The 27,987-nt window shown below is 47.6% G+C and overlaps 1 protein-coding gene across 1 annotated transcript in view; it reads left to right on the top strand.

Moving 5' to 3' along the window:
• Positions 1 to 27,987, top strand: part of LOC119956611 (ABC transporter B family member 1-like) — a 309,180-nt gene that overhangs the window by 201,664 nt on the left and 79,529 nt on the right. Inside the window, exon 17 of the mRNA XM_038783984.1 lies at positions 2,272 to 2,325. Within this exon, the coding sequence (XP_038639912.1) occupies positions 2,272 to 2,325 (54 nt within the window). The remainder of the gene's footprint in view (positions 1 to 2,271; positions 2,326 to 27,987) is intronic.

Genomic DNA, 27,987 nt, shown 5'->3' with positions numbered 1-27,987 from the left:
ATTTGTCAATCCATTGTGCAGGCGATCTGTGCCATGTATAAGCAGAGCAAGAAACAGCAAGGTTGTTCAACTAATCAGATTGAGAATCCTCACTGAGACATGCAGGGCGGAATTCTCCGATCCCGCAAAAAATCGGGAAGGCCATCGTGAACTCGGCCGAGTTACACGACGGCCTCGGAGGCCGCTCCTGTCACCTTATTCACCCCCACCCGGGGGACTAGGAGCGGCCCTCCGTAACTCTCAGCCGCCGGGCCTCAAAGCGGCGCGCCGAGAATGACGTCAGCCGCGCATGCGCAGGTTGTCCGGCTCCAACCCGAGCATGCGCGGCTGACGTCACGACGGCTCAAACCCGCTCATGCGCGGTTGCAGTCTTCCCCTCCGCTGCCTCGCAAGACGTGGCGGCTTGATCTTGCGGGGCGGCGGAGGGGAAAGAGTGCGTCTCTTTGAGATGCCGGCCCTACGATCGGTGGGCACCGATCGCGGGCCAGTCCCCTCCCGAGCACGGCCGTGGTGCTCACTCCCCTCTCCGCCCCCGCCCCCACAAGCTTCAAACCAGCTTTTGGCGCCATGTTCACGACGGCAGCGACCAGGTGTGGTTGCCGCCGTCGCGAACGGCAGGCCGCTCGGCCCATCCGGATCGGAGAATCGCCGGTCGCCGTGAAAAACGGCGAGCGGCGATTCTTCCGAGCGGGGGGTGGGAGAAATCGAGGGGGACGTGTCGTGAGTCACCCGGCCCTCCCGCGATTCTCCCACCTGGCGTGGGGAGCGGAGAATCGCGCCCTAGTCCAGAAGGTTTAAATTCTATGCAAATATGCTTAATGCTGGAGGATAGGTGAATTGGCCTTGCTAAATTGTCCCTTAATTGGAACAAAAATAATTGGGTACTCTAAATGTATTTTAAAAGAATTAATGTGCATAATGCAAAGTAATGAACAGACAGCTGAAAATAATGTTTTAATTTTTTACTTTTCTGTGTTTTATTCCTACCTCCATTTTTAAGAAATCTTCAACAGGAATGAGACTCCACATTTCTAAAGTTAAGATTACAGTGTCAGGGGATGTTTGATAGTAATTGTCACTTTCTATGTTTGACTGCTCCAGCCTCAATTTCTGGCGTATTTGTCAGAGAGCTAGTGGGGAAACTGCCTTGGGTTCAAACCATTGTTGTAGTATCAGTACTGTGTCTATTTTTTTTTTTAATTACTTTATCTTAGTTACACAGCCAGGGCTCAGAGTGTGGACAGAGGCGAACCCCTAATCCAGCTCTTTGCCTGCTCCAAAAAACAATTCAAATTGAATCCAATTCATGGTCCCCATAAAGGAGACATACCAGATCTGAGCCAAAAGGCTCAATCTACGCTTAATCTTAGCCAAAAGGCCGAGAAGCGATTAGTAGTACTGTGTCTATTGATGAGGACTATTACAGTGTAAACGCTGGAGGAGCAACGTATCTCTGGCAGCAGCAGCTGGAATTTCACGTTTTACTGTGCACTTGCTCCAGCTTTTCACAATTCTAATGCCCAGTGCTGTTAGCCTCACTGTTACTCCTATTGCAAACCCCAATCCATTAACTTTTTTGATGGGTATATTATTTATTGATTGTCGCAGTGAAAAGATTTTACAATTCAGTACTTATGATCTTTTTAAAAATAATCAGTAATACTTATGACCAAGCTGCATTATTGAAAATAGTGAAGTCCGGGGCTGGATTTTACGCTCCCCTGTTTGACGACTGGGACAGTCTCGTTAAATCCCATAGGCAGGTTGTCCTAATGACAATTAGACCATCAGCTAGGGTGACAGTGGGCTAAATGAGGCCATTTAGTGGGCAATTAGTGCTGATTTAAGGGCCTCATCCTGATGTCACCAGGATTTAAGCAATGGCTGGAAAGGCCAGCCTGACAGGTTTCTCTTGTTTTGAAAAGCCATTTTGTTATAGTTTCAACTTTATTTTGGCTGGAATTGCCCAAGTTTTAAGTTTTTTTCAATCTCATTTATGTTTCGACTCTGACTTTTGCTCACAGTTCCCTTTTGCACTGTTAAGCTCTGCAGGTGTTACTTAATTACATGCCTTTTAACTTCAAAGCTTGCAGAAAGTTGTCTTTTTGATTTTCTTCAACTTCCGACTTGACCACATGTATTCCTTTTTCTAAAATAGGTTTGCCAAAAAATAGACAAAGTCGTCTGATGCCTATGATTGTCACACTGCTATAAAACATAATCGTGCATGTTTCTTTGACTGGAAGTAACTTTTTTTTTCTTCCCAAACAGGTTGTTGATGCTGCCAAAAAGGCAAATGCTCATGATTTCATTGTATCGTTTGAGGTAAGGATATGGGTGCATCTAATGTCAATACCTCGCTATGAATCCAACCTTGACATATGGATCAATAGGTTTTCCTTAAAGTAACATTATATTTGAAGTTCCTTTAATTTGATTTTGGTTTGCTCTCCCTATTTCCTACTCTAATAGTTGGCTTGCTATCTTTGTATTCAATGGCAAGATCCTTTTGTGATTCCTTCTATTGTTATATTTAATGTTTGCTACCCCAGCCGTGACATGAGGTATTGTCCTACAGTGAAAAAGGAATCTCACCAGTCGCATGTCCAGGGAGCCTGTGATTTGATTCTGCATGCCCCGCTGGAATGTTTTTACAGCCCGTTCAGCGAAGCCATTTGAGGACGGGTGGTACGGGCGTTCCTGATGGGTCTTATCCCGTTCATACGTGCAATGTGGAGAACTCTTCGTTCGTGAACGGGGTCCCGTTAACAGTGACCAGCACAATATGGGGAGAAAGCTGGTAGGATGTCAGCATATCAGCTGAGGAAACAGGAGGTGGCAATGGAAATTGGGAAGGTAAAGGATATGAGGGGGTGATGCAATATCAATTACGATGAGACGAGAGTAGAGAGTAATCGAGGCTTTATTACGCAGAGATGTGGAGCCTCCCGCAGCTGCTGCCGAAATGGCTGCAGCTCGGAGAGCCCACACATTTATATTCCGGCTACTGGGTAGAGCCAGCAGGCAGGGATCTACCCCAGTACCTGCAGTACAGGGGCCTTACGGTAATAGCCTTGTATGGAGAATAGACAATACAACAGTGGTGACTGCCACAGGGGGAAGGTGGGGGTGGACCCAGGGGCGGTAAATTATGTGTTTCGTGAATTCTATAAATTCACTTTATAAATAGGAACCCCCAGCCAGGGAAGAGGGTACGAAGCGATTTCTGGGGAGGGGGGTGCTAAAGTTCACGAAGGTAGATGAGGAGCAGATGGAAGGCCCGGGGGGCCCAATTGGGCTCGAGGAGGTGATAGACGGATTGGGGCGATGCAATCCGGTAAGGCCCTGGGACCTGATAGATACCTGGTGAAGTTCGACAAAAGGTTTTCTGGGTTGCTGAGGCCGCTCTTGTTTAAAGCTTTTAATGAGTCTAAAGAGCTGGGAGTGCTCCCCCCAACGGTATCACAAGCATCAATCTCTCATTTTGAAGCGGGATAAGGACTTAGAGAGCGGTGGATCATACAGGCCAATCTCCCTTTTGAACGTTGACGCTAAATTACTGGCAGAGCCCTTGGCCACGCGTATAGAGGACTGTGTCCCGGAGGTAATCGGGGAGGATCAGATGGGATTTGTGAAGGGGAGGCACCTGACATCCAATATTAGACGGCTCTTAAATGTTATAATGATGCCAATGGAGGGGCGCGAGATTGAGGTGGTAGTAGCCATGGATGCAGAAAAGGCCTTTGACCAGGTGGAGTGGAAGTACCTGTGGGGTATTCTAGGCAGGTTGGGCTTGGGCAGGGATTTGTGGATTGGGTCCGGTTCCTATACCAGGCTCCAGTGGCAAATGTAAGAACCAACCAGGTCCGGTCAGAATATTTTGGTCTTTGTAGGGGGACAAGACAAGGACGTCTGGTCTCCCCACTGCTGTTTGCCCTGGCCATAGAGCTCTTGGAAATGGCCCTTAGATCATTGAATGCCTGGCGTGGGATAATGAGAGTGGGGTGGATCACAGGGTCTCGCTCTACGTGGGCAATTTACTCCTTTATTTCACAGACCCATTTGGGGGGGGGGGGGGGGGGGGGGGGTGGTGTCTGGAATTATGGAGGCACTGGAAGAATTTGGGAGGTTTTCGGGCTACAAATATGGGAAAGAGCGAGGTGTTTGCGATTCAGGCAGGGGGGCAGGAAAGGAGATTGAGGGAGTTACCTTTTAAAGTGGTGGGGAGGAGTTTCGGGTATCTGTGGATTCAGGTGGCTAAGGATTGGGGCAGCTTCACAAGTTAAATTTGGGTAGAGTGGTCAATCAGATGAAAATGGATTTCCGCAGGTGGGACATGCTCCCGCTGGCACTGGCGGGGAGAGTGCAGACAGCGAAGGTGACAGTCCTCCCGAGGCTGCTGTTCTTTTTTCAATGTCTCCCAATTTTTGTCCCAAAGGTCTTTTTTAGGAAAATGAATGCAGTGATCTCGGGTTTTGTGTGGGCAGGTAAAACCCCGAGGGTGAAGAAGGCACTCCTGGAACGGGATCGCGGGGAGGGGGGCTTGGTCCTCCCGAGTTAGGGGGAAGCACGGTAGCTCAGGTGGATAGCACTGTGGCTTCACAGCGCCAGGATCCCAGGTTCGATTCCCTGCTGGGTCACTGTCTGTGAGGAGTCTGCACGTTCTCCCCGTGTCTGTGTGGGTTTCCTCCGGATGCTCTGGTTTCCTCCAACAGTCCAAAGACGTGCAGGTTAGGTGGACTGGCCATGATAAATTGCCCTTAGTGACCAAAAAGGTTAGGAGGGGTTATTGAATTACGGGGATAGGATGGAATCGAGGGTTTAAGTGGGTCGGTGCAGACTCGATGGCCTGAATAGCCTCCTTCTGCACGATATGTTCTATATATTCTATATTTGGAGGCTTTATTAACGCCGCCCCTGCCGTTCTCGCCGGCTCGGTACTCCACAAGCCCGGTGGTGGTGGCAGCCCTGAGAGTGTGGGGGCAATGGAGGCAGCACATGGGATTGGAGGGGGCATCAGTGTGGTCACCGATTTGTGATATCACCATTTTGTTCCGGTGGGGCGGGTGCTAGATGGGTGCTTTAGGAGGTGGCAGCGGGCACGATTGAGAGATTTGGGGATCTCTTCATTGAGGAGGGTCTATGGGAAAAGGCCTTGAGGTGAATCAATTCATCCTCGTCGTGTGCCAGACTTAGCCTGATCCAGTTCAAGGTGGTTCAAAGGGCTCATATGACTTTTGGCCCAGGCTTGGAGGGCCGAAGGGCCTATTCCTGTGCTGTACTTTTCTTTGTTGTTTGACTGTGGCCCGGATGAGTATGTTTTTTGAGGAAGTGGAGGATAGGTGCGGGCGCATTGGGGAAGCCCGGACAAATCATGTACATATGTTCTGCGCACGTCTGAAGTTGAGGGGATTCTGGCATGTCAGAGGTCCTGGAAGGGAGGGTGACTCCGAGTCCAGAAATGGCAATATTTGGGGTATCGGAAGATCCGGGGGCCTTGGGGGAGAGGGAGGCCGATGTCGTGGCCTTCTCCTCCTTGGTGACCCGGAGACGGATTTTGCGAGGATGGAGGGACTCAGAGCCTCCAAATTCAGGCATATGGGTTAGCGACATGGCTGGGTTTCTCAGTTCGGGAAAAAATTAAGTTCGCCTTGAGAGGTTAAACCCAGGGGTTCGCCAGGACGTGGCAGCTGTTTATCAACTTCTTTAAGCAATATTGAACGTCAGCAGTAAGGGGGGGGGGGGGAGAAAAGGGGTGGGGGAGGAAAATGGGAGGCATGGTAGTGTAAGACAAGGATAGGGAACTTAATATACGGGTAATCAGGCGATAGGGCGGGGGGTAGTAGGGCGAGGGAGGTAGTAGGGTATGTTATTTTAATATTGTTGCATGTGTCGGCCTGCTCGGTTGTTTAAGAAATGTTAAATTGAGGGCAGCATGGTGGCCTAGTGGTTAGCACAACCGCCTCACGGCGCTGAGGTCCCAGGTTCGATCCCGGCTCTGGGTCACTGTCCGTGTGGAGTTTGCACATTCTCCCCGTGTCTGCGTGGGTTTCGCCCCCACAACCCAAAAATGTGCGGAGTAGGTGGATTGGCCACGCTAAATTGCCCCTTAATTGGAAAAAATAATTGGGTAATCTAAATTTTTTTAAAAAAAGAAATGTTAAGTTGTTAAAACTGTGAAAATTACAAATGCTTCAATAAAATATTTTCTAAAAAAAACAGTGACCAGCACCTCAGGAATCCCGTGGGTGCTAAACGAGTACCTTAGGGCGAAATTCTCCCAAAACGGGAGAAATCGTCAAACTGCCGTAAAACCCGGGCGGGTTTTACGGCATCGCGCCCCTTCCCGACGGGGGACCGATTCTGGTCCCCCGTCGGGGCTAGCAGCCCGACGTCGGAGGCCCCGACAAGTCGGGCTTAACGAAAATCGTTAAGCCCGCTTGTCGGACTTAGCGCCGGCTGACGCGTCATATGACGTCAGCCGCGCATGCGCAGGTGGGAAGACTCCACCCGCGCATGCGCGGGTGACGTCATCGCGTTTTTGCGCGAAACCCGCGCATGCGCGGTCCGGGTTGCCCCTCAGCCGCCCCGCGTATTGATACTGCGGGGCGGCGGAAGGACAAATAGTGCGCGGGCATCGGGCCCGCTGCCCGCGATCGGTGGGCACCGATCGCGGGCCCATGGCACCCTTGGCACGGCCGTGGTACTGCCGTGCCAATCGGTGCCATGGTTATTTTTTTCCAGGTGGTCACGACGTTTTTACGAATGGCAGGACCAGGTGTGTTTGCCGTTCGTAAAAAGGTCGTAAAGGGCTGGGACTTCGGCCCTTCTAACAGCTGTGAATCGCTGCCGGCCGTAAAAAAACGGCGGCAGCGATTCGTGTCGGGATTTCGGCGGGGGGGGGGGGAGAATAGCGGGAGGGCGTCAAAAAAGTCGGGAAGGCCCTCCCGCTATTCTCCCACCCGTCGTGGGGGGGGGAGAATTTCGCCCAATATCTTTCAATGGTGGCTTTCGATGTGGTGGAGGTCATCCTATGTGTGCATCTAACCACTTAGAATGGGCGTCCACAAGGATAAAAAATATGAAAGGCCATTTACTGGGGTAAAGAGAGGCCGAAGGAGGGAGTTTCTGGTGCTCTTGACACGCCGGGCATGTTCTCACGACCCGCTTGATGTCACCATCCATCCCTGGCCCCCAGACATAACTTTGTGCCCGCAGCTTCATTGTTTAAGCCCTTGGGTGGCCACAGTGCAGTCCTGCAGAATCAATTCCTGGCCAGGCTGCAGGATGACCACGTGAACTCCCCCCAGGAGTATTGCGTCTTCGACACTCGGCTCCTGCTGTTTCAAGACAGAGGGCTGCCAGCGAGATCCCTGTAATCCACCATGATGTAAAGTGTGGTGAAGCTTCGCCAATGTGGGATCTCTCTGCATCCATGTCCACATCTGCACAGCTGTTACCGGCAGAGTGTCCATGAAGTTTAAAACTGCCACGACATTGTCCGCCACTGGTGCAGACGCGGTGCTCACAGGCAGCGGGAAATGGCTCAGGACATCGGCCTGAGCTATCTGGACCCCTCGGCGATGCTGAAAAGTGTATTCATACACCACCAGCAATAGAACTCAGTGCTGAATCTGGGTGAGGGAGGGGAGGGGTGAATCGACTTGTCCTCCTTAAAGAGACCCAGCAGCTGTTTATGGTCAGTGATAATAAAAAAGTGTTGCTCATAGACGTATTGATGGAATTTTTTACGGTGAGTATCACAACCAAGCCTTCTTTTTCAATCTGGGTGCAACGCTGTGCCGCATCTTCCAGGATTCTGGAAGCGAATGCGATGGGGCGTTCTGTACCATCATCCCAAGTATGGTATAGTACCACACTGATCCTGTGGTGAGGCATCACAGGTGAGAACGATGGACAGGATGGATCATTGTGGGCCAGCAGCTGGGAAGAAGACCCTTCTCTTTCGTGTGAGTAGCTCCTCTTGTGAAGCTCCACAACCCACCTCTGGTTCTTTCTCAACAAGACACCAGAAGAAGTGTCAGCAGGGTGGCCAGATTTGAAAGAACTTCCCAGAATGATTACGAGTTCCAGAAATGATCCCAATTCCATTGTATTAAGTGGGTCAAGACCCCTTTCATGGCCCGAACTTTCTCCTCCACAGGGTGCAAGCCATGCTTATCCAATTTATCACCCAAGTATGTCACTGCCTTTGCTTGGAAGAAGCACTTGCCTCTCTTCAGGCAGACACCTACTTGGGAAAAGCATCTGAGGACTTCCTCTAGATTGTCCATGTGTTCTTTTTCAGTGCCCCCGTGATGAGTACGTTGTTTAAATATACCACCACATTGGGTAGCCCCTGAAGGATGTCCTTACACCACCCTTTGAAAAATTACTCAGGCAGAAGAGACCCCAAAGAGAAGTCAAGTGTATTCGAACATCCCCGTGGGTATTTATAGTTGCATGCTTCCACAATGTGATGTCCAATTCTAACTTGAAGATATGCTTGGCTCATATCCAGTTTGGTGAATGCACATGCACCAGCCAGTTTTGCATACAAATCCTCTACGTGGGGCATAGGGTAACAGTGCAGACGGGATGCCTTGTTCACAGTGAGTTTATAATCCCTTATTGGCCTTGATTGCAAGAGGGATGTAATATAAAAGTACCTCTAGCACTGTGTACAGTTTTATGTTCCTTACTTAAGGATGGATATACGTACATGGGAAGCAATTCAGAGAGGCAAACAGACTTGTCCGGCTTCATCACTGGGACCACAGGTGCGGCCCAGTCCACAAATCGCACAGGGCGTACAATGCCCAAACTCCCCAGGCACTGCAACTTGATGTCCACCTTTGTGAGCAAGTTGTATGGGACCAGTCGTGCTCTGACGTATCTGGGCTGGGCCTCTGGATCCATGTAAATGTGTGTCTTGGATCCTTTTATCTTGCCCAGACCTCCTGGAATACATCTGGATATATTCCGTGGCCCTTGTACAGGTTTTCGGTGCCCATTCTGAAAGTCTGCTGCCATTTAATGCGGAGTACTAGTAACCAATCTCAACATTGCACCATGATCAAAGGTAGCCGAGCTGTTTGTTGCCCGTGGGTTATCAAGGTCCTATGATGCGTAGTGGTTCTCGAGTATAGGTCGCAGTCTGGCTATGGTGTCGGGCAGATTCAATGGCATGATTGAAGCCAGTGGGAGGTCTGCTGACCGATGATGGAGACGAACGCTCCTGTGTCTGTCTCCATCACTATGGGGTGTCCATTCAATGCAGTTTGATCTGAATCTACCCAACTTCGGGGCTGTGATGCAAAGAGACAGGATTGGCTAATTGACAGGAAACGGTGTTAAATGTGTCACTTTCAGGTTGGGAAGCTGAATCAGTGACGGGGCCTCAACTGTTTACAATATATGTTATTGACTTGGATGAAGGAACCAACTTTATTGTAGCCAATTATGCTGATGATATAAACAAAGGTAGGAAAGCATAAAATGGTCGGCACAACATCGTGGTTCGAAGGGCCTGTACTGTTCTATGTTCTATATTGTGAGGAAAATATAAAGGGTCTGCAAAGGGATTTGGGTAGGTTAAGTGAGTGGGCAAAAATTTGGCAGATGGTATAAAATGGGGGAACATGTGAAGTTGACCACTTTGGCAGTCAAAATAGAAAATATTAATATTATTTAAATGGAATTACACTGCAGAATGGTGGATTGAAGAGGTATTTGGATGTTCTCGTATATCTCAATGTTATAGAATTATAGAATTTACAGTGCAGAAGGAGGCCATTCGGCCCATCGAGTCTGCACCGGCTCCTGGAAAGAGCACCCTACCCAAGGTTAACACCTCCACCCTATCCCCATAACCCAGTAACCCCACCCAACACTAAGGGCAATTTTGGACACTAAGGGCAATTTATCATGTCCAATCCACCTAACTTGCACATCTTTGGACTGTGGGAGGAAACCGGAGCACCCGGAGGAAACCCACGTATACACGGGGAGGATGTGCAGACTTCGCACAGACAGTGACCCAAGCCGGAATCGAACCTGGGACCCTGGAGCTGTGAAGCGATTGTGCTATCCACAATGCTACCGTGCTGCCATACCGGTATGCACGTGTGGCAAGTAATTATGAAGGCAAATGGACTGTTGACCTTGATTGCAAGAGGGATGTAATATAAAAGTAGGGAAGCCTTGCTACATCTGCACAGTGCATTGGGGTGCAGTACCTTTAGCACTGTGCACAGTTTTTCGTTCCTTACTTAAGGATAGATATACGTACATGGGAAGCAATTCAGAGAAGGCTCACCAGGCTGATTCCCGGGATGAAGAGGTTGTCCTTTGAGGAAAGGTTGGACAGATTGAGCCTGTATCGAATGTAGTTTAGAAGAATGAAATGTGGGTGATTATGTGATGTGAGTGCCAGAGCAGCTGTGCTTTCACGAGCTCCGGCTCGTCACTTCTTTCGATTTCTTTCGCTTTACACGGCATATACTATGTGCCGAGATTTGTTGGTCATTGTTTCAGCACTTTTGATTCGAGACAATATGCTTTAATCCTCGTCAGTGGCTGGAAGGAGTTGGGGTGGGGCCGAGTCTTTGGTACAGCTGCCTTTGAGAGGTTTCCTGCCCTGGCGATACGGTGCATACCAACAGATGATGGCTGCGAGCGATGAAGGGGATCTAACTGATAATCTTGGCTCTGCGATTAAGGAAATTAAACTCAATTTTAAAAGTTGTGAGGCGTCTTTATGGAGGTGGTTGTGCACGAGAAGGTATTTAAGCGCAGAGAGAGAACTGTACCTGGTGGAAGCCCATTTGAGTTTCTGGTTAATGGCCTATTGTCCGTCCTGAGATGTTCGGCTGAGGGCGAAGGCAAGCCAGTGAGAAACCTGGTCATGTCTGGCGCCTCCAGTGAGGCGATAAAGATATTCCCAGCCGAGTTTGAGAATTGGCTGCCTTGTCTTGGGAGTTTCAATCTGGAGGCCTGGCAATTTAAGATTAAATATGCTCCATCAAATCTGTCTCTCGAGGCAGGGGTTGGGTTGACCTTCCAGCACCTGGCTCTGTGTGATCCTGTTCCTGCTCTTGGCTGAGATGGGTTGGGTTGTCTGAGCTTGCTGGGAAGGCCCCACTGCTGGAGGCTGGGTAGTTGACTGCTTGGGCTCGCTTGTGTCGATATGGTGGAACTGATGAGGTTCATGCTCTGTTGGAAACCTTGGAAGATCCGAAGAGTGCTTTCCATTCTGATCCTTCTTTATCCTGGATGTCTACTTTCTTCATGGACCAGTGGAGTGATCTTTATCTTGATTCCTGCCTCGTTTCTCAGTTGTTATCCTGGACTTTACTCTCTGATAATCATGTTGTTGTCCGTTAATGTTGTTGATTTATTCGTTTGCAGGGAAGTAAATATTTTGGGTGTGATGTCCTGCACTGTGGATTATCCTGACTTGATACAGTTTTATCATGTGAGGCTGAATATTGATGCCGGTATTGGTGCACAATTTCTTTATCCTTCTATATCCTTGGGAGGGGGGTGGGGGGGGGGGGGGGGGGAGGGGGTGGTGGGGTGGGGGGGGGGGTGCATGGATGTTAATTTAGATTTGTCCTCGCTACATTTGAGGACGTTCCCCCATAGTCAGAATTGTAGTTTTCTTTGGGGCTGTGCCTTTTTCTTCTTTAGGCCCATGTGGACTGTGTATTATCCTATTGAGTACTGGAGTTTATTGGACTCTCCTTTGGGTGTGGGGAGTCAGTTATTTCTCCTGATGTGGGCCTCTATCTTTGACTGTTCTAAGTGGTTTGTGGATCCAGACTGTTAGTTCTGACAGTTCTTGCTTTTCTTTACTCTTCCTCTGACGTTCAGAGGTTTTGGGGGGCATGATTCTCCTCCTCCCATAGTACTGGTGACACTGAGGGCTTGCTGTGATGGTATAGGACGATGAGTCTTGGTGGCATGGACGTTCAGATACGGATCTACGTTGGCTTTTGGGTTAGGGAGGAGGGTGGTCGGCCCTCCTTCTCAGGCTGTGATGGCAGACCCTGCCCACGCCGTGACAGTCCTCCTGTCTTGGAATGGGTTTGCCCCCTCCCCTACAATTGGGACCAGTTTATATTCCTTTTGGTTTTTGACCCAGTGATATCCTGTTATCCTATTGAGGGTGGTACTGATGCTGGTGGTCCATTGATCTAGGGCTAGGAGATGGGAATATGGAAGCTCGGATTCCTGCTCTTGCTTCTGTTCTTGCTCTCTTCTTGCTTCTTCTGTGGGAGGCTCTAGCCTGACTGTTAAGGTTTGGGTGTGCGTGTCCCTCTCTCTCTTTGTTTTTGACTTGAAGGTATAGGATGGCTTGAAGATTTAGGGTGACTGTCTATTCAGCCTGGATCTGGAGAAGAGTTTAAATTGTGCTGTAGGAGTTTGTCTATTTCCCCTGAGCACTGGGGTTCTCAGGATATTGTTTTCTTCTATCATTTTGCTTTGTAGCGATGGGTGAGATGTAGGTCTATAATGTATCCTGTATCCTGTTTGGGTGCAGACAGATCATTTATCCATGGAAGGAAGATGTAGGGGATTCTGTCCCTGAATCATCCAATCTTATTTGTTCCCAATTATGTTCAGTGCTGTACCTGTTGTATATTCATACCCATTACTATATTTCTGCTTTAGTTTGTTTGTTTTGAATTTTTTTGTTAGAAATTGAAAATCCCAATGAATAGATTTTAAAGAAAAGAATGAAATGTGATCTTGTGAAACATGAAAGACTTTGGACAAGGTCGACATTGAGCAAATGCTTCCTCTCATGGGGGAAATCTAGAACTAGGGGAAGGGCACAGTTTAAAAATGAGAGGTCTCCCGTTTAAGATGGAGAGGAGGAGGAAGAGAAATTTCATCTTTCAGAGGGTTGTTAATCTTTGGAATTCTCTTCCACAGAGACCAGTGGAAGCTGGATCATTGAATATGTTCAAGGCTGGGCTTGACGGATTTCTGCTCAACAAGGGCGTTGAAGGTTATGGGCGGTAGGCAGGAAAGTAGGTTCAGGCCACAATCAGATCAGCTGTGATCTTCTTGAATGGCAGAGCAGGCTGCCTGGGGCAAATGACCTACTCTTCTTAATTTTTATGATTTATTAAGTCTGCAATTCAGATTATTTTGGAATATTATCACAATTTCTTTTTAGTTTGTGATCATGTGGAACTTTGTGTTGGATGTGATTGGAAAGAAAATTGAAATTGAACAGAGAGATTCCACATAGTAGAATTTGCGGAAGAAAATAAGTTAGAAAAAGGACAACTACAAAGTTAAACTCAAGGAAAAAGAAAACTGCTTCAGACAATTTTCAACGACTTGATAGTGTCAGGATTGGCATACGCAGCAGACATGCGATTCAGGCCTACGGCCATACTAGTCTGAAAACGCCCAATCTCGTCTGATCTCAGAAGACATGCTTCTCAGTCATTTGAAACACAAGCTATTTTAGTTAAACTTACAACTCATTGTTACAATATATTTGTCGGATGTAGATTTAATGTTGAAAGTATTGGAAAATCCCAATATATGGGTCACAATGTCTGTGTGAGAAAGGTGGGGATCATGTTTCTTCAGATTGCAATCATGTGGGCCCTGTGAGAAGATGACTTCCACATTGTTTGGAGAAATGGCTGATATATTGCAATTAAGGTTTCAATATTGTAACACAATACTTTTGGAGCAACACTTTTGGCAACAAGTCAGTTTTAAGAGCTAATGTTTATTATTGAACAATGTGCTCTGTATTCAAAACAAAACTGTGGTGCCTTTCAACCCTCATTCCGTTTTTCATTTTAAAAAAGTTAAACTCTGTGTCTTATCCTGAACTGTCATCTTTCATCTCATCATTCTTCCCCTTGGACTTTGTCTCGGGACATGTTTCAATTTGATTCATTGATCATGAGCACATAGCCTTAATTCTGAAAAGGGCTCGTGACAGACGTACTGTATGAGTATTAGAAACTGCGAATTAAATAGCATGCATGGCATAACTTAAGTTAGTCACCCAGCTTTACCATGCAGTACACTCGATGATTGTTACCAGATAGGTTATTGCTTGGCATCTCAGCAAAAAGACCATAAAATTCACACGTACAGGGCTGAATTCTTATTTTTTTGGTTGTTCCCACGTGATTGAATAGCGTGTGATTCATGTTTCCACTGGGGACGATAATCCTGCCGCGATTCAGGATCTGCAAATTGGCCAGTACTCTGCCAGCATGAATTGCAAGCAATTTCCAGCCCAGCAGACTGAGACGATTGAAAGTTTGGTTCAACTGGCTGGGGCTGCAATTAGCGCTAAAGAGCCTGACAAGCTGGAGCTGCTTTTAAGCACCCCACTCACTACAGTACACACTTATTGTAGCCACCAAGATGACTCCGAGAAGACGTGGCCCCGATTTCGGGAGTCTGAAGTGGACCCACTGCTCAATGCCAATGAGTAGATGAGGGACACCCTCCTCCCCAGGATGGGCTCAAGCTTGACCTCCTGAACAATAGCTGGGAGGAGGTGGCAGAGACAGTCAGTGCTGCCAGCCCCATCAGGAGGAGACAGCTCGTGATCCTAAATGGTGGGGTTCACTGGTGAGGCTTCTGCCCTGAGAGGGACAGTGTGCTAGGGAGGGCTCCAAAGGCCACAGTGCATGAGTCCTTTGGTTGGGTTAACTCTGCTAATCCTCTGCTTCCTCTGCAGTGGGGCTGCACTTCTGAGGAGTACCAATACCTGGTGGGACAATGATTGAGCATGGCAGCGCCATCCCCTTGATCATGCTGCTGGGGATTTGCAGAGTGGTGGCCTGCATGGGCTGCCACATCACCAGATGCTCTCTGAATATTTACAGGAAACAGTGTGAGCAGCCAGGAGCCTGTAAGTAGCATCAGGAGGGTGCATTTAAATCCCATACTGCAGCAATGGTGGTCTGAGACAGGCCACCCTTGTCCTGAAGACACCCCAAGTGCACGGATTTGGCACCAAGTCATTCCCTGCTACGCCCTCGGCCCAGGCAGCCAACCCCCAGCAAGCTCGACAATTTTTGAGAGCTATTGGGACTTCCCTCAACTGTCATGGTGTCCAGTCCCAACTTGTAAATACTTGCATCAATTCATGCCCGCGTGACTTCCGCCTGAAAGAGTTGAAACATTGTGAAGAGGTGGAGCATAAAGTGTCCAACCTGCTGATGAGATTTAAATCCACACACATGACTGTTTTAAATAGTGCCGTCAGCATGGGGCGCAAACTTTGCTAACGCCAGCAATGGGAGATCGGTGCATGATGTTCGAATTGGCGGCAGGCACAAATTGCGATTTTTCACTCGCGCGCTAATCTCCGCCCAATCGCAAATCTCACTGCCGACAGTGGGAAGCGGAGAATTCAAGCCATAATCTTTCTTATTGGATATACTTTTGTCAAAGCCATTACAGATTATGCCTAAAAATGTCAACACAGAACAAAAGTGCACTTAAAGTTGAAATCTGCCCTATTCATTTGAATGATTAATTTGAATATTGTACTATGATACGTAAACTGGTTATACTTGTCCCCTGTCTTCTTCATGCTCAACACCTGCAAAGTGTGTGAAACTCGTGATCTTCTTTATCATAAAGATGGTGACTATCTGATCAGCTGCCACTTTGCCTCCTTTTCCTAGTCCATCGGAATAAATGTCCTTCAGGTTTCGTCCTTGCATTGTTGCTTAGCTTCTCTCCAATCTCCACCTATACCTCCCTGAGCATATCTTGTCTACAAGATCCACCTCCTGCTGCCTTGACCCGATCCTCACTAAACTACTGAACACGCAACTTCTCCTGGTCACTATATTATCTGATATTCGGGTAGTATCCTTCTCCTTCAAATGTACCCTCACAAATCCCCACATCAAAAAAAAACAACACTTGACCATACCACCTTTGCACACTCTAACTTCCTTTTCCTCCTCAAAGCTCATGGAATGTGCTGTCAGCTCCGAAATTCGTATCCACCTTTCCTGATTCAATTCGTCCCATCATATTTTCGCCCTCACACAGGGCAAAACCAGCACTTACAAAGTCACAAATGGCATAAGTGTGTGACTGTAACAAAGGTAATTTATCCTTCCTCATCCTTGTCGGCTGTCTGCAGTCTTTGACACAGTTTACCACACCAAACTCGTTCAACATCTCTTTACTATTGTCCCACGGGGCAGCACTGCATTCACCTGGTTTCTTTCTCATCTGCCTAATTATAGACAGAGAACCACTTGCAATGGCTTCTCTTCCTGTTCCAGCACATTATCTCTGGAGTTCCCCAACGATCTATCCTTGGCCCCCTCGTATTTCTTATTTATTTACATGCTGCCCCTTACATTGTTAGTTTTCATATGTTTGCCCATCTCTACTTTATAGCCACCTCTTCCTTGATTCTGCCATCTATGCTAAATTTTCAGACTGTTCAATATCAGTGCTGGATGAGTAGTGATTTGTTTCAGTTAAGGATCTGGAAGACCAAAGTCATTGTCTTCCAGCTTCCTGAGCAACTAACTCCATCCATCTCCCTGGTGACTGTCTTAAGTTGAGGCAGACTGATTTCAAAGTTGGTGCCATATTTGATTCTGAGATGTACTTTCAATCTCTCACCCGTGACTTCAATAGGATTGCCTATTTTCATCTCCATAATGTTGCCTGACTCCACCCCTGCCTTAACTCCTTGCTACTGAAAGGCTTATCCATGTTTTCCTTACCTCTAGATTCTCTACTCCAATGCACTCCTAGCTGATCTCCCACATTCTACCCTCCTTGAACTTCACGAAACTTTCAGCTGCCTGTGCTCCAGCTTGCACCAAATTCCATTCGAAAATGAAATGAAAATCGCTTATTGCCACAAGTAGGCTTCAAATGAAGTTACTGTGAAAAGCCCCGAGTCACCACATTCCGCCGCCTGTTCGGGGAGGCTGGTACGGGAATTGAACCGTGCTGCTGGCCTGCCTTGGTCTGCTTTCAAAGCCAGCGATTTAGCCGTGTGCTAAACCACCCATCACCCCTGTGCTTGTTGACCTACATTGGCTCCCTGTTAAGCAAAGTTGTGTTTTTTTTTTTTAAATTCTCGTCCTTCTTTTCATATTCCTCCACGGCCTTCCGCCTCCCTATCTCTGTAATCTCTCCTGGCCCCACAGATCTCTAATATCTGTTCTCATTTAATTCTGACCTCTTGAGAATCCCCAATTGTAATTGCTCTGCCATTAGTGGCTGTGCCTTCAGCTGCCCCCAAGCTCTGGAAATTCCTCCCTAAACCCCTCCACCTCTATAATTCTTGTTTTTCTTTGGAGCTTAATTTTTGACCATTTTTACTAATGTCTCCCTGTGTGTCATGATGTTAAGAGCCTTGAGACATTTTATCATGTTAAGGATGCTGTAAAAATACAGGTTATTGTTGTGTTAGCCATTTAAATTAATTTTTAAATATTATTTTTTGATTTCAGTGTTTAAACAATTAAACTATTTAAACAACTTTTAACTGGGAAACTGTTTAAAACTGAGATGATTGAAAGTTTGGTTCAACTTCGCATTCATAACATGTTTTTCATGTTTTTATGTTGGCAAATCATAATGAAAATAATATTTAATAACTTAAATTTGATTAAATCTAGAGTAAAAACCTAATACCTTGCAACCAGTTTGCATATGCTATGACATTAGCAATGCACGGTCATCAGCTTGCTTACACAACACTATCTGTGTGGAGTTTGCACATTCTCCCCATGTCTGCAAGGATTTCACACCCACAACCCAAGGGCGGCAAGGTAGCACAGTGGTTAGCACTGTTGCTTCACAGCGCCAGGGTCCCAGATGCGATTCCCGGCTTGTGTCACTGTGCAGAGTCTGCACGTTCTCCCTGTATCTGCTTGGGTTTCCTCCGGGTGCTCCAGTTTCCTCCCACAAGTCCCGAAAGATTTGCTGTTAGGTCATTTGGACATTCTGAATTCTCCCTCTGTACGCGTACAGGCGCCGGAATGTGGCGACTAGGGGCTTTTCACAGTAACTTCATTGCAATGTTAATGTAAGCCTACTTGTGACAATAAAGATTATTATTATAAGATATGCAGGGTAGGTGGATTGGCCACACTAAAATTGGCCCTTATTTGGATGAAAAATAATTGGGCACTCTAAATTTAAAAAAGAAATTAGCACTTAAAATTTTTTTAAAAGTTGCTTACACATAAAAATGCCCTGCTCATTGTTTATTGAACTACATGTTGTGCTTTACTCAGCTTCCAGTAGTTTTTAGACTTTTTAACACTTTCTAAATAAAAGGAAAGATCTCACTTAATCTGTTACTCAAAGTAATTTTCTGGGGTGTCAGTAAAATCTGTTACATTATAGAGAGAGCAGCATGGTGGTGCAGTGGGTTAGCCCTGCAGCATCACGGCACCGAGGTCCCAGGTTCGATCCCGGCTCTGGGTCACTGTCCGTGTGGAGTTTGCACATTCTCCCTGTGTTTGCATGGGTTTCGCCCCCACAACCCAAAAGATGTGCAGGATAGGTGGATTGGCCACGCTAAAATTGTCCCTTAATTGGAAAAAATTAATTGGGTACTGTAAATTTATTTTTAAAAAAGAAGACAAATTTCAGACACATTATTTGGCTTGTTAAAGAGCACAAATGATCATAACCGAACAGAACAATAGACACCTGCAAGTCTTTCATGATTCTTCAACTATCTATTCATAAAAATTGATTTCTATAGTCAACTTCCATGTCCACTAAAGAAATTTGAGAAGTAGTGTGAGAGCAAGTTACTTAACTGAGAGCAGACTTTAAACCCACGGCTGGATTTTCAGTGCAGGCACTTGGGTGAATTCCAAGTTCCAACCTGGCGCCCAAGCTACTGCACTGCGATTTTTAAAGTTAACTGCCAGAATTTTGAAGAGGTGAACCCGTCATCTAATTAGAAATGCTGAGTGTCTGTTGAATGTGGGAACTGCCTCTCTACTGCCAACGGCAGCCATATTTGGATGGTTATGATGCCGATTCAAGCAGGCAGCAACCTCAGAAGTAGAAGGAGGCCGACAGTGGAAGGGGGCGACAAGCTGTTTCAAAGACCACAACAAATTAAATTATTCAGGTTCAATGGCTAACCCAACAACTCTGCACTGAAGTGCACAAGACTGGCTGGGCTCACTAGAAAAACCTTTCAAAATTTCATTTGGCGCTGTGTTGATCCTGCAACAAGTTGCTTAAGGGGCTGTCAACTGGTGTTGGGCACCTTCCCTGCTCCCTGTCTGTCGCAAGCCCTTTGAAAATCTGGAAGTGTCCCGGTAGAGTCAAGATTCCAAGACTATTTCCGGTTCCACAAAAGAGTGGCTTGACCCATTCCCACCACCACCTGCTACTGAAAACCAAGCCTCCAATGTCAAAACCTTTGCTGCTGAGAGATGCAAAACAATCAAAATGGTCGTTAACTGTTGAGACCACATGTTGGGGAGTCAGGAAGTCTCTGTGGATAATTAAAAGTGGTGGGGAAACCTGAATGCAGAAGTCTTGATCCCATTTCTGAGGGATCCCATTTTTGTTGGTATGTAAAGTGGGTGGGGCATGAATCACACTGGAGGGAAACCTCAACTCAGCAGGGCAATTTGGACATAGTGCTGTGTTAAAATAGACCCCATTTTAGCTGTTGCAAGAGTTTTAACCCTCAGTGAGGGAGTCACAAATTGATGGAATGAACAAAACCATTCTTGAAGGGTGGATTGTTTAATTATCATGATCTGAAAGTTTTTGAATCCCCTTCGCTTTAAACTGTAAAAAGGGCAGCACGGTAGCATGGTGGTTAGCATAAATGCTTCACAGCTCCAGGGTCCCAGGTTCGATTCCCGGCTGGGTCACTGTCTGTGTGGAGTCTGCACGTCCTCCCCCTGTGTGCGTGGGTTTCCTCCGGGTGCTCCGGTTTCCTCCCACATTCCAAAGATGTGCGGGTTAGGTGGATTGGCCATGCTAAATTGCCCGTAGTGTCCTAAAAAAGTAAGGTTAAGGGGGGGGGGGTTGTTGAGTTACGGGTATAGGGTGGATACGTGGGTTTGAATAGGATGATCATTGCTCGGCACAACATCGAGGGCCGAAGGGCCTGTTCTGTGCTGTACTGTTCTATGTTCTAACTGGCTAAAGCTGTCAGTAATTGTTTTTAAAAAAAGACCTCGGCTGGTTGCTTTGACTGACAGGCCAGATGTTGTAGCATTTCTTTGAGCAATTTCAAAAGTTATTTGCTGACATTTCCTTAAAGTCTATTCATTATAAATGCTTGGCTGAATTTCAAACACTGTAGTTACTCAGTGGGTGTTCTGAGTTCTCGATTTGACAGCTGAAAGAGGCGATTACAGGATTTGGGTGTATGAACAGAAATGTTATTGTTTTTGTAAGTGATTAATTATTTGAGATTCTTATGCTTTGCTTTCATGAGTGGGCTTTTTTCACCATCAGGTCTGTATCGTGAGAGCTACATTAGATTTTAAGAAGTTAATTTCTTTCAGCTCCATATGGCTCCTGTGGTATGCCCATGATGGGTACTGAACGAGTTTGCATTTAGTTGGCATGTGGGTATGAGGGACTGTGAGCTTTGAGGGTTAGAGGGACTACAGTATTCCAAAACAACTGGGACCAAGTCTCAAAAAAGTAAGGCAGGCCTTCTAACCAGTCTGCTTTGTCATTTGTCTGCCCCATGTCCTCCGAGCTTCTGTTTCTGCGGCCTGCTGGGCACGACTTTATCATGCGGGCACCCCTCCTGAATGAAAATCTCACGATTCGGGGTACTCGTTACCCAGGTGAGGCAGGAAATTTTGCAATTTGAGCTACCCATCTCAGTAGCCAAAATCTGGTCCTTGAAGTCCCAAGCTTTTGATAGACCTGTACAAATACATATGTAGGGGATTCAAATCGTAATGCTCAATTGATGCACTAATCACCATATGGCAACTGCAGGTGGGAACATTGGAGTTGCTGCATGAGGAAAGACTGCACTTGTCTAGTTTGCCTTGTACAGTTTTTGTCTCACAATGATGCAACAATAACTGAATAAATGTAGAGTTGCATAGTTGACACTCTAAGCTAGTGTCCCATGTGCAAAAGGGAATAGAGTCTAGGAAATGTTCAGTGCAACCAGTTGCAAAAGTATCACATTCCTTGTGTGTGATGTGATTTTGCCATTTATAGATTCAGTACTACATCAGTATGATTACTGCAAACAGATTTCACAGTCTTTGATAACTAAGGATATTATACACCACCGCTGCTGGTCCAAATCCAGTGGTTTCGGCTTGAACTGGAATTCTGCTTCCCCAAAGAATGCCCTGCACATGCCTCATTAGACACATGTACCCTTCCGCAGGCGTATGGGTGGGTGCGTCCTCACTCTTAACATTTAAATTAGAAAGGGCAACATGGTGGCGCAGTGGTAGCACTGCAGTCTCACGGCGCCGAGGTCCCAGGTTCGATCCCGGCTCTGGGTCACTGTCCGTGTGGAGTTTGCACATTCTCCCAGTGTTTGCGTGGGTTTGCCCCCACAACCCAAAGATATGCATGGTAGGTGAATTGAACATGCTAAATTGCCCCTTAATTGGAAAAAAATAATTGAGTACTCTAAATTTATTTTTTAAAAACATTTAAATTAGCACTGGGGTTAAAAAGTACATTGGAGGTTCAATTGTCTCACACTCCAAGCTGTGATGAACCCAAGATATCCATCAGGATTCTTGGACTGCTTCTGTCCCGAGTCATGCTAGATATTGATTCTGGATTTATTCAGGTGTCAGCCTTTTTTTTTAATAAACAATTTTAGTGACGTAGTTTTTGGCTTTATAAACAGTTACAGACATCATCAGAAAGAAAGCAAAAAAGGCAAAAATGTGCAAACATCCACGTACTTTCAATACTTCCATCGTAACATATTGCACAAGCCCGCTCCCCTCCCACCGGTACTAGCCACCATATTTTCCCTCCTACTCTACTCTACTCCCCACCCCCCTGCTGACGCTCACTCTCCCGCAAAGAAGTCAATAAATGGTTGCCACCTCCGGGTGAACCCCTGCACAGATCCCCTCAAGGCGAACTTAATTTTTTCCATCCCCAGGAAACTCGACATGTCCGCAAGCCACCACTCAGTCTTCGGGGGCTTTGAGTCCCTCCACGCCAATAATATTCGTCGCTGGGCTATCAGGGAAGCAAATGCCAAAATATCGGCCTCTTTCTCCCCCTGGACGCCCGGGTCTTCCGAAACCCCAAAAATTGCCACCCCTGGACTCATCACCACCCTTGTTTTTAGCACTTGGGACATGACCCCCGCAAATCCCTCCCAGTACCCCCTCAGCTTAGGGCATGCTCCTCCCGCGCACCTAGCGCATTTGTCCTCTATCCCGAAAAATTTGCTCATCCGAGCCACCATCACATGGGCCCGGTGAACGACCTTAAATTGGATCAGCCCGAGCCTAGCACATGTCGCGGTCGAATTTACCCTACTCAGGGCCTCTGCCCACAGCCCATCCTCCATTTCCCCGCCTAGCTCCTCCTCCCATTTAAGTTTCAGTTCCTCTGTCTGGGACCCTTCCTCCCTCATGAGCACCTTATATATACCGGAGACTCTGCCCTCCCCTTCTTCCCCCCTAGAGACTATTCTGTCGAGGATCCCCATTGGCGGGAGACGTGGGAAAGATGGGACCTGTCTACGAACAAAGTCCCGCAACTGTAGGTATCTAAAATCATTTCCCCTTACCAACCCAAATTTCTCCTCCAAGCTCCTCAAACTCGCGAAGCTCCCTTCAAGGACCATATCACCTACCCTTCCCGCCCCTGCTCGCCGCCATACTCGGAACCCCCCATCCATACTGCCGGGGGCAAATCGATGGTTATTGCAGATTGGCGCCCAGACAGACGCCCCCATCTCCCCCACATGCCTCCTCCACTGGCCCCATATCCGCAGGGTCGCCACCACTACCGGGCTGGTGTTGTACTTGGCCGGCGGCAGCGGTAGAGGAGCCGTGACCAGGGCTTCCAAGCTGGAGCCCCTGCACGAAGCTGCCTCCATCCTCTCCCAAATAGACCCCGTACCCACCATCCACTTTCTTATCATAGCGATGTTGGCCGCCCAGTAATAATTGATCAGACTCGGCAAAGCCAGCCCTCCCTCGCTGCGGTTCCTCTCCAACATCGCCTTCTTCACCCGCGGGGATTTTCCCGCCCAGACAAAGCTCATGATCAGCCCGTTAACTCTTTTGAAGAAGGACTGTGGGATAAAGATCGGGAGGCACTGAAAAATAAACAAAAATCGAGGGAGGATTTTCATCTTTACAGTCTGCACCCTCCCTGCCAGCGACAGCGGGAGTGCATCCCATCTCCGAAACTCTCCCTTCATTTGCTCCACCACCCTGGCCAAATTTAACTTATGCAGCATGCCCCAGTCTCGTGCCACCTGGATTCCCAAATACCGGAAATTTTCCTCAACCAGCCTAAACGGTAGCCCTCTCAATCTGTTCTCCTGGCCCCTTGCCTGGACCACAAACATTTCACTCTTGACCGTATTTAATTTGTATCCTGAGAACTCGCCGAACTCCCTCAGCATTCCCAGTATACTTCCCATCCCAGCCACTGGGTCCGACACGTACAGGAGCAGGTCATCTGCATAAAGAGAAACCCTGTGTTCAACCCCGCCCCTCACCATCCCCTTCCAACCCTCTGCGGCTCTCAGCGCAATCGCCAGCAGCTCTATGGCCAGCGCAAACAGCAGCGGGGAGAGCGGGCAGCCCTGTCTGGTCCCTCGGTACAACCTGAAGTACTCCGACACTTCTCTGTTGGTCCTGACGCTGGCCCTCGGGGCCTGATATAATAATTTGATCCAATCCACCAATCCCTCCCCGAACCCAAACCGTCCGAGCACCTCCCATAGATAGTCCCACTCCACCCGGTCAAAGGCCTTCTCGGCGTCCATTGCCACCACTACCTCCACCTCCCTACCCGCCGGGGGCATCATTATCACATTGAGTAATCTCCTCAGATTGGCCGCCAGCTGCCTACCTTTCACGAACCCCGTTTGATCCTCCCCAATCACCTCCGGTACACAGTCCTCCATTCTACCCGCCAGTACCTTTGCCAGGAGCTTGGCGTCTACATTAATCAGGGAGATTGGCCTGTGGGACCCGCATGCCTCCGGGTCTTTACCCCGCTTCAATATCCGAGATATGGTGGCTTGTGACATTGTCGGCGGCAGGGTCCCTCTGTCCCTTGCCTCATTGAAAACCCTCGCCAAGACCGGGCCCACCAGCTCAGAGAACTTCCTATAAAACTCTACTGGGTATCCATCCGGCCCCGGGGACTTCCCCGACTGCATAGCCTTAAGGCCCCCCAATACCTCCTCTACTCTAATCGGGGCCCCCAGGTCTTCCACTCGCCCCCCACCAACTGTTGGGAATGTTAACCCGTCCAGAAACCTTTTCATCCCCTCCGGTTCTTCCGGCGGCTCCGAAATATACAGCTTACGATAGAAGTCCCGGAATACCCTATTCAATTCTGCCGGGTCCTCCACTTTGCGCCCCCCCCCTCGTCCCTCACTCTACCTATTTCCCTGGCCGCCTCCCTCCTCCTGAGTTGCTGCGCTAACAGTCTGATAGCCTTTTCCCCATGCTCGTACACCACTCCCCTCACCTTCCTAAGCTGTTCCACGGCCCTGCTCGTGGATAGTGCCCCCAGTTCCCCCTGTAGTCTCTGCCTCTCCCTGAGTAAAACCTCCCCCGGGGACTCCGCGTGCTCTTCATCTATCCGACCCATTTCTCTGACCAATCTATCCATCTCTGCCCAGTCTGCCTTGGCTCTGTGGGCCCCAATTGAAATCAGCTCCCCCCACACTACTGCCTTTAGCGCCTCCCACAGGGTCGCCGCTGAGACCTCCCCCGTGTCATTCACCTGCAGGTAATTTTTTATACATTTCCGAAGCCTCTCGCAGATCCCCTCCTCCGACAGCAGTCCCACATCTAGCCTCCATTGCGGGCGTTGATAGCTCGCTCCCCCGAACTGCAGGTCCACCCAATGCGGGGCATGGTCTGAAATGGTAATTGCTGAGTATTCCGTGTTCTTTACCTCCCCCATCCAGTCCCTGCTTAGTACAAAGAAATCTATCCTGGAATATACTTTATGGACGTGCGAGTAAAACGAGTAGCCCCTTCCTGTTGGCTGTCTATCTCTCCAGGGGTTCAGGTGTGAGCCTTGGCTCAGTAGAGACATTTCCACCCCAAGTCAAAAGATGATGAATTCATGGCCTCACATCAGTGGTAGTTCTGGAGCCTGGAACATAGCTAGCTGAAAGACTGTTCATAATGCCAAAGTAAGGGGAACAAAAAAACTTGAGCCGATAAAACCAAGGGAGGTGACAGATGTTCTGATCACGAAGAAACCTATTAACTTTTTAAAATAAATTTGAATTCCCAGTAATTAATTGATGGAACTACATCACAAGATTTCACGTTTTAAAGAAAATATTTACTGTACAAGAATTAAACAATGCAAATCTTATTAACTTAATCTGTTTTATAAACCCTTAAAATTTAAAGTGGAAATTTTAACAGACCACATCCTGTTCTGATTTTAATTGCCTTACAGCGCCAGGGATCCAGGTTCAATTCCGGCTTTGGGTGCCTGTCTGTGTGGAACATAGAACATAGAACAGTACAGCATGGTACAGGCCCTTCAGCCCGCGATGTTGTGCCGACCATTTATCCTCATCTAAGATCAACCTAACCTACACCCCTTCAATTTACTGCTGTCCATATGCCTGTCCAAGAGTTGCTTCAATGTCCCTAATGACTCTGACTCCACCACCTCCACTGGCAGTGCATTCCATGCACCCACCATTCTCTGTGTAAAGAACCTACCTCTGACATCTCCTGTATACTTTCCTCCAATCACCTTAAAATTATGTCCCCTCGTGACGACCATTTCTGCCCTGGGGAAAAGTCTCTGGCTATCCACTCTATCCATGCCTCTCATCTCCTTCTACACCTCTATCAATTCACCTCTCTTCTTTCTTCGCTCCAGTGAGAAAAGCCTTAGCTCCCTCAAGCTTTCTTCTTAAGACAGGCCCTCCAGTCCAGGCAGCATCCTGGTAAATCTCTGCACCCTCTCCAAAACATTAGGGGCAGCACGGTAGCATAGTGGTTAGCATCAATGCTTCACAGCTCCAGGGTCCCAGGTTCAGTTCCCGGCTGGGTCACTGTCTGTGCGGAGTCTGCACGTCCTCCCCGTGTGTGCGTGGGTTTCCTCCGGGTGCTCCGGTTTCCTCCCACAGTCCAAAGATGTGCGGGTTAGGTGGATTGGCCATGCTAAATTGCCCGTAGTGTCCTAAAAAGTAAGGTTAAGGGGGAGTTGTTGGGTTACGGGTATAGGGTGGATACGTGAGTTTGAGTGGGGTGATCATTGCTCGGCACAACATCGAGGGCCGAAGGGCCTGTTCTGTGCTGTACTGTTCTAAATCTAAATTCTAAATCTAAATCCACATCTTTCCAATAATGAGGCGACCAGAACTGGACACAATATTCTAACTATGATTTTGTAAAGCTGCAGCAAAACCTTGCAGCTCTTAAACTCAATCCCCCTGTTAATGAAAGTCAACACATCATACGCCTTCTTAACAACCCTATCAACCTGGTGGCAACTTTGAGGGATCTACGTACGTGGACCGCAAGATCCCTCTGTTCCTCCACATTTCCAAGAAACCTGCCTTTAACCCTAGATTCAGCATTAAAATTTGACCTTCCAAAATGAATCACTTCACATTTATCTAGGTTAAACTCCATCTGCCACTTCTCAGTCCAGCTCTGCATCCTGTCAATGTCCTGTTGTAACCTGCAACAGCCCTCGAAACTATCTACAACCTTTGTGTCATCGACAAACTTACTAACCCACACTTCCACTTCCTCATCCAAGTCATTTATAAAAACCACAAAGAGCAGAGGTCCCAGAACAGATCCCTGCGGGACGCCACTGGTCACCGACCCCCAGGTGGAATACTTTCCATACACTACCACTCACTGTCTTCTTTCGGCCAGCCAATTCTGTATCCAGAAAACCAAATTTCAATGTATCCCATGCCCGCTAACTTTCAGAATGAGCCTACTATGGGGATCTTATCAAATGCCTTACTGAAATCCATATACACCCCATCCACTGCCTGACCTTCATCAATATATCTCGTCACATCCTCAAAGACTTCATGAGGCTTGCGAGGCATGATCTGCCCCTCACACTGAATTCTTTAATCAAACTATGTTTTTCTAAATAATCATAAATCCTATTTCTCTGAATCTTTTCCAGTATTTTGTTCACCATTGACGTAAGACTGGCTGATCTGTAATTTCCAGGGATTTCCCTATTCCCTTTCTTGAACAGGGGAACAACATTTGCCTCCCTCCAATCATCCGGTACTACTCCAGTGGAGTGTGAGGCCACAAAGATCATCGCCAATGGCGCAACAATCTCCTTCCTCGCTTCCCTTCGTAACCTTTTTTTTTTTATTTTTATAAATTTAGAGTACCCCAATTCATTTTTTCCAATTAAGGGGCAATTTAATGTGGCCAATCCACCTAACCTGCACATCTTTGGGTTGTGGGGGTGAAACCCACGCAGACACGGGGAGAATGTGCAAACTCCTCACAGACAGTGACCCAGGGCCGGGATTCGAACCCGGGTCCTCAGCGCCGTAGGCAGCAATGCTAACCACTGTGCCACCGTGCCGCCCATTCCCTTCGTAACCTTGGGTATATCCCATCTGGCCCAGGGGACTTATCTATCCTGATGCTTTTCAAAGTTTCCAGCACATTCTCCTTCTCAATATCAACCTGTTCGAGGCTATTAACCTGGTTCAAGCTGTTCTCACGAGCAACAAGGTCCCTCTATCTAGTGAATACTGAAGAAAAATTTTCATTTGGGCCTCCCCTACCTCCTCAG

Source organism: Scyliorhinus canicula, chromosome 1 (assembly GCF_902713615.1).
Source record: "Scyliorhinus canicula chromosome 1, sScyCan1.1, whole genome shotgun sequence".
Lineage (NCBI taxonomy): Eukaryota > Metazoa > Chordata > Chondrichthyes > Carcharhiniformes > Scyliorhinidae > Scyliorhinus > Scyliorhinus canicula.
Note: the sequence above shows the minus strand (reverse complement) of the source record. Positions and strands in the feature narration are given on the sequence as shown.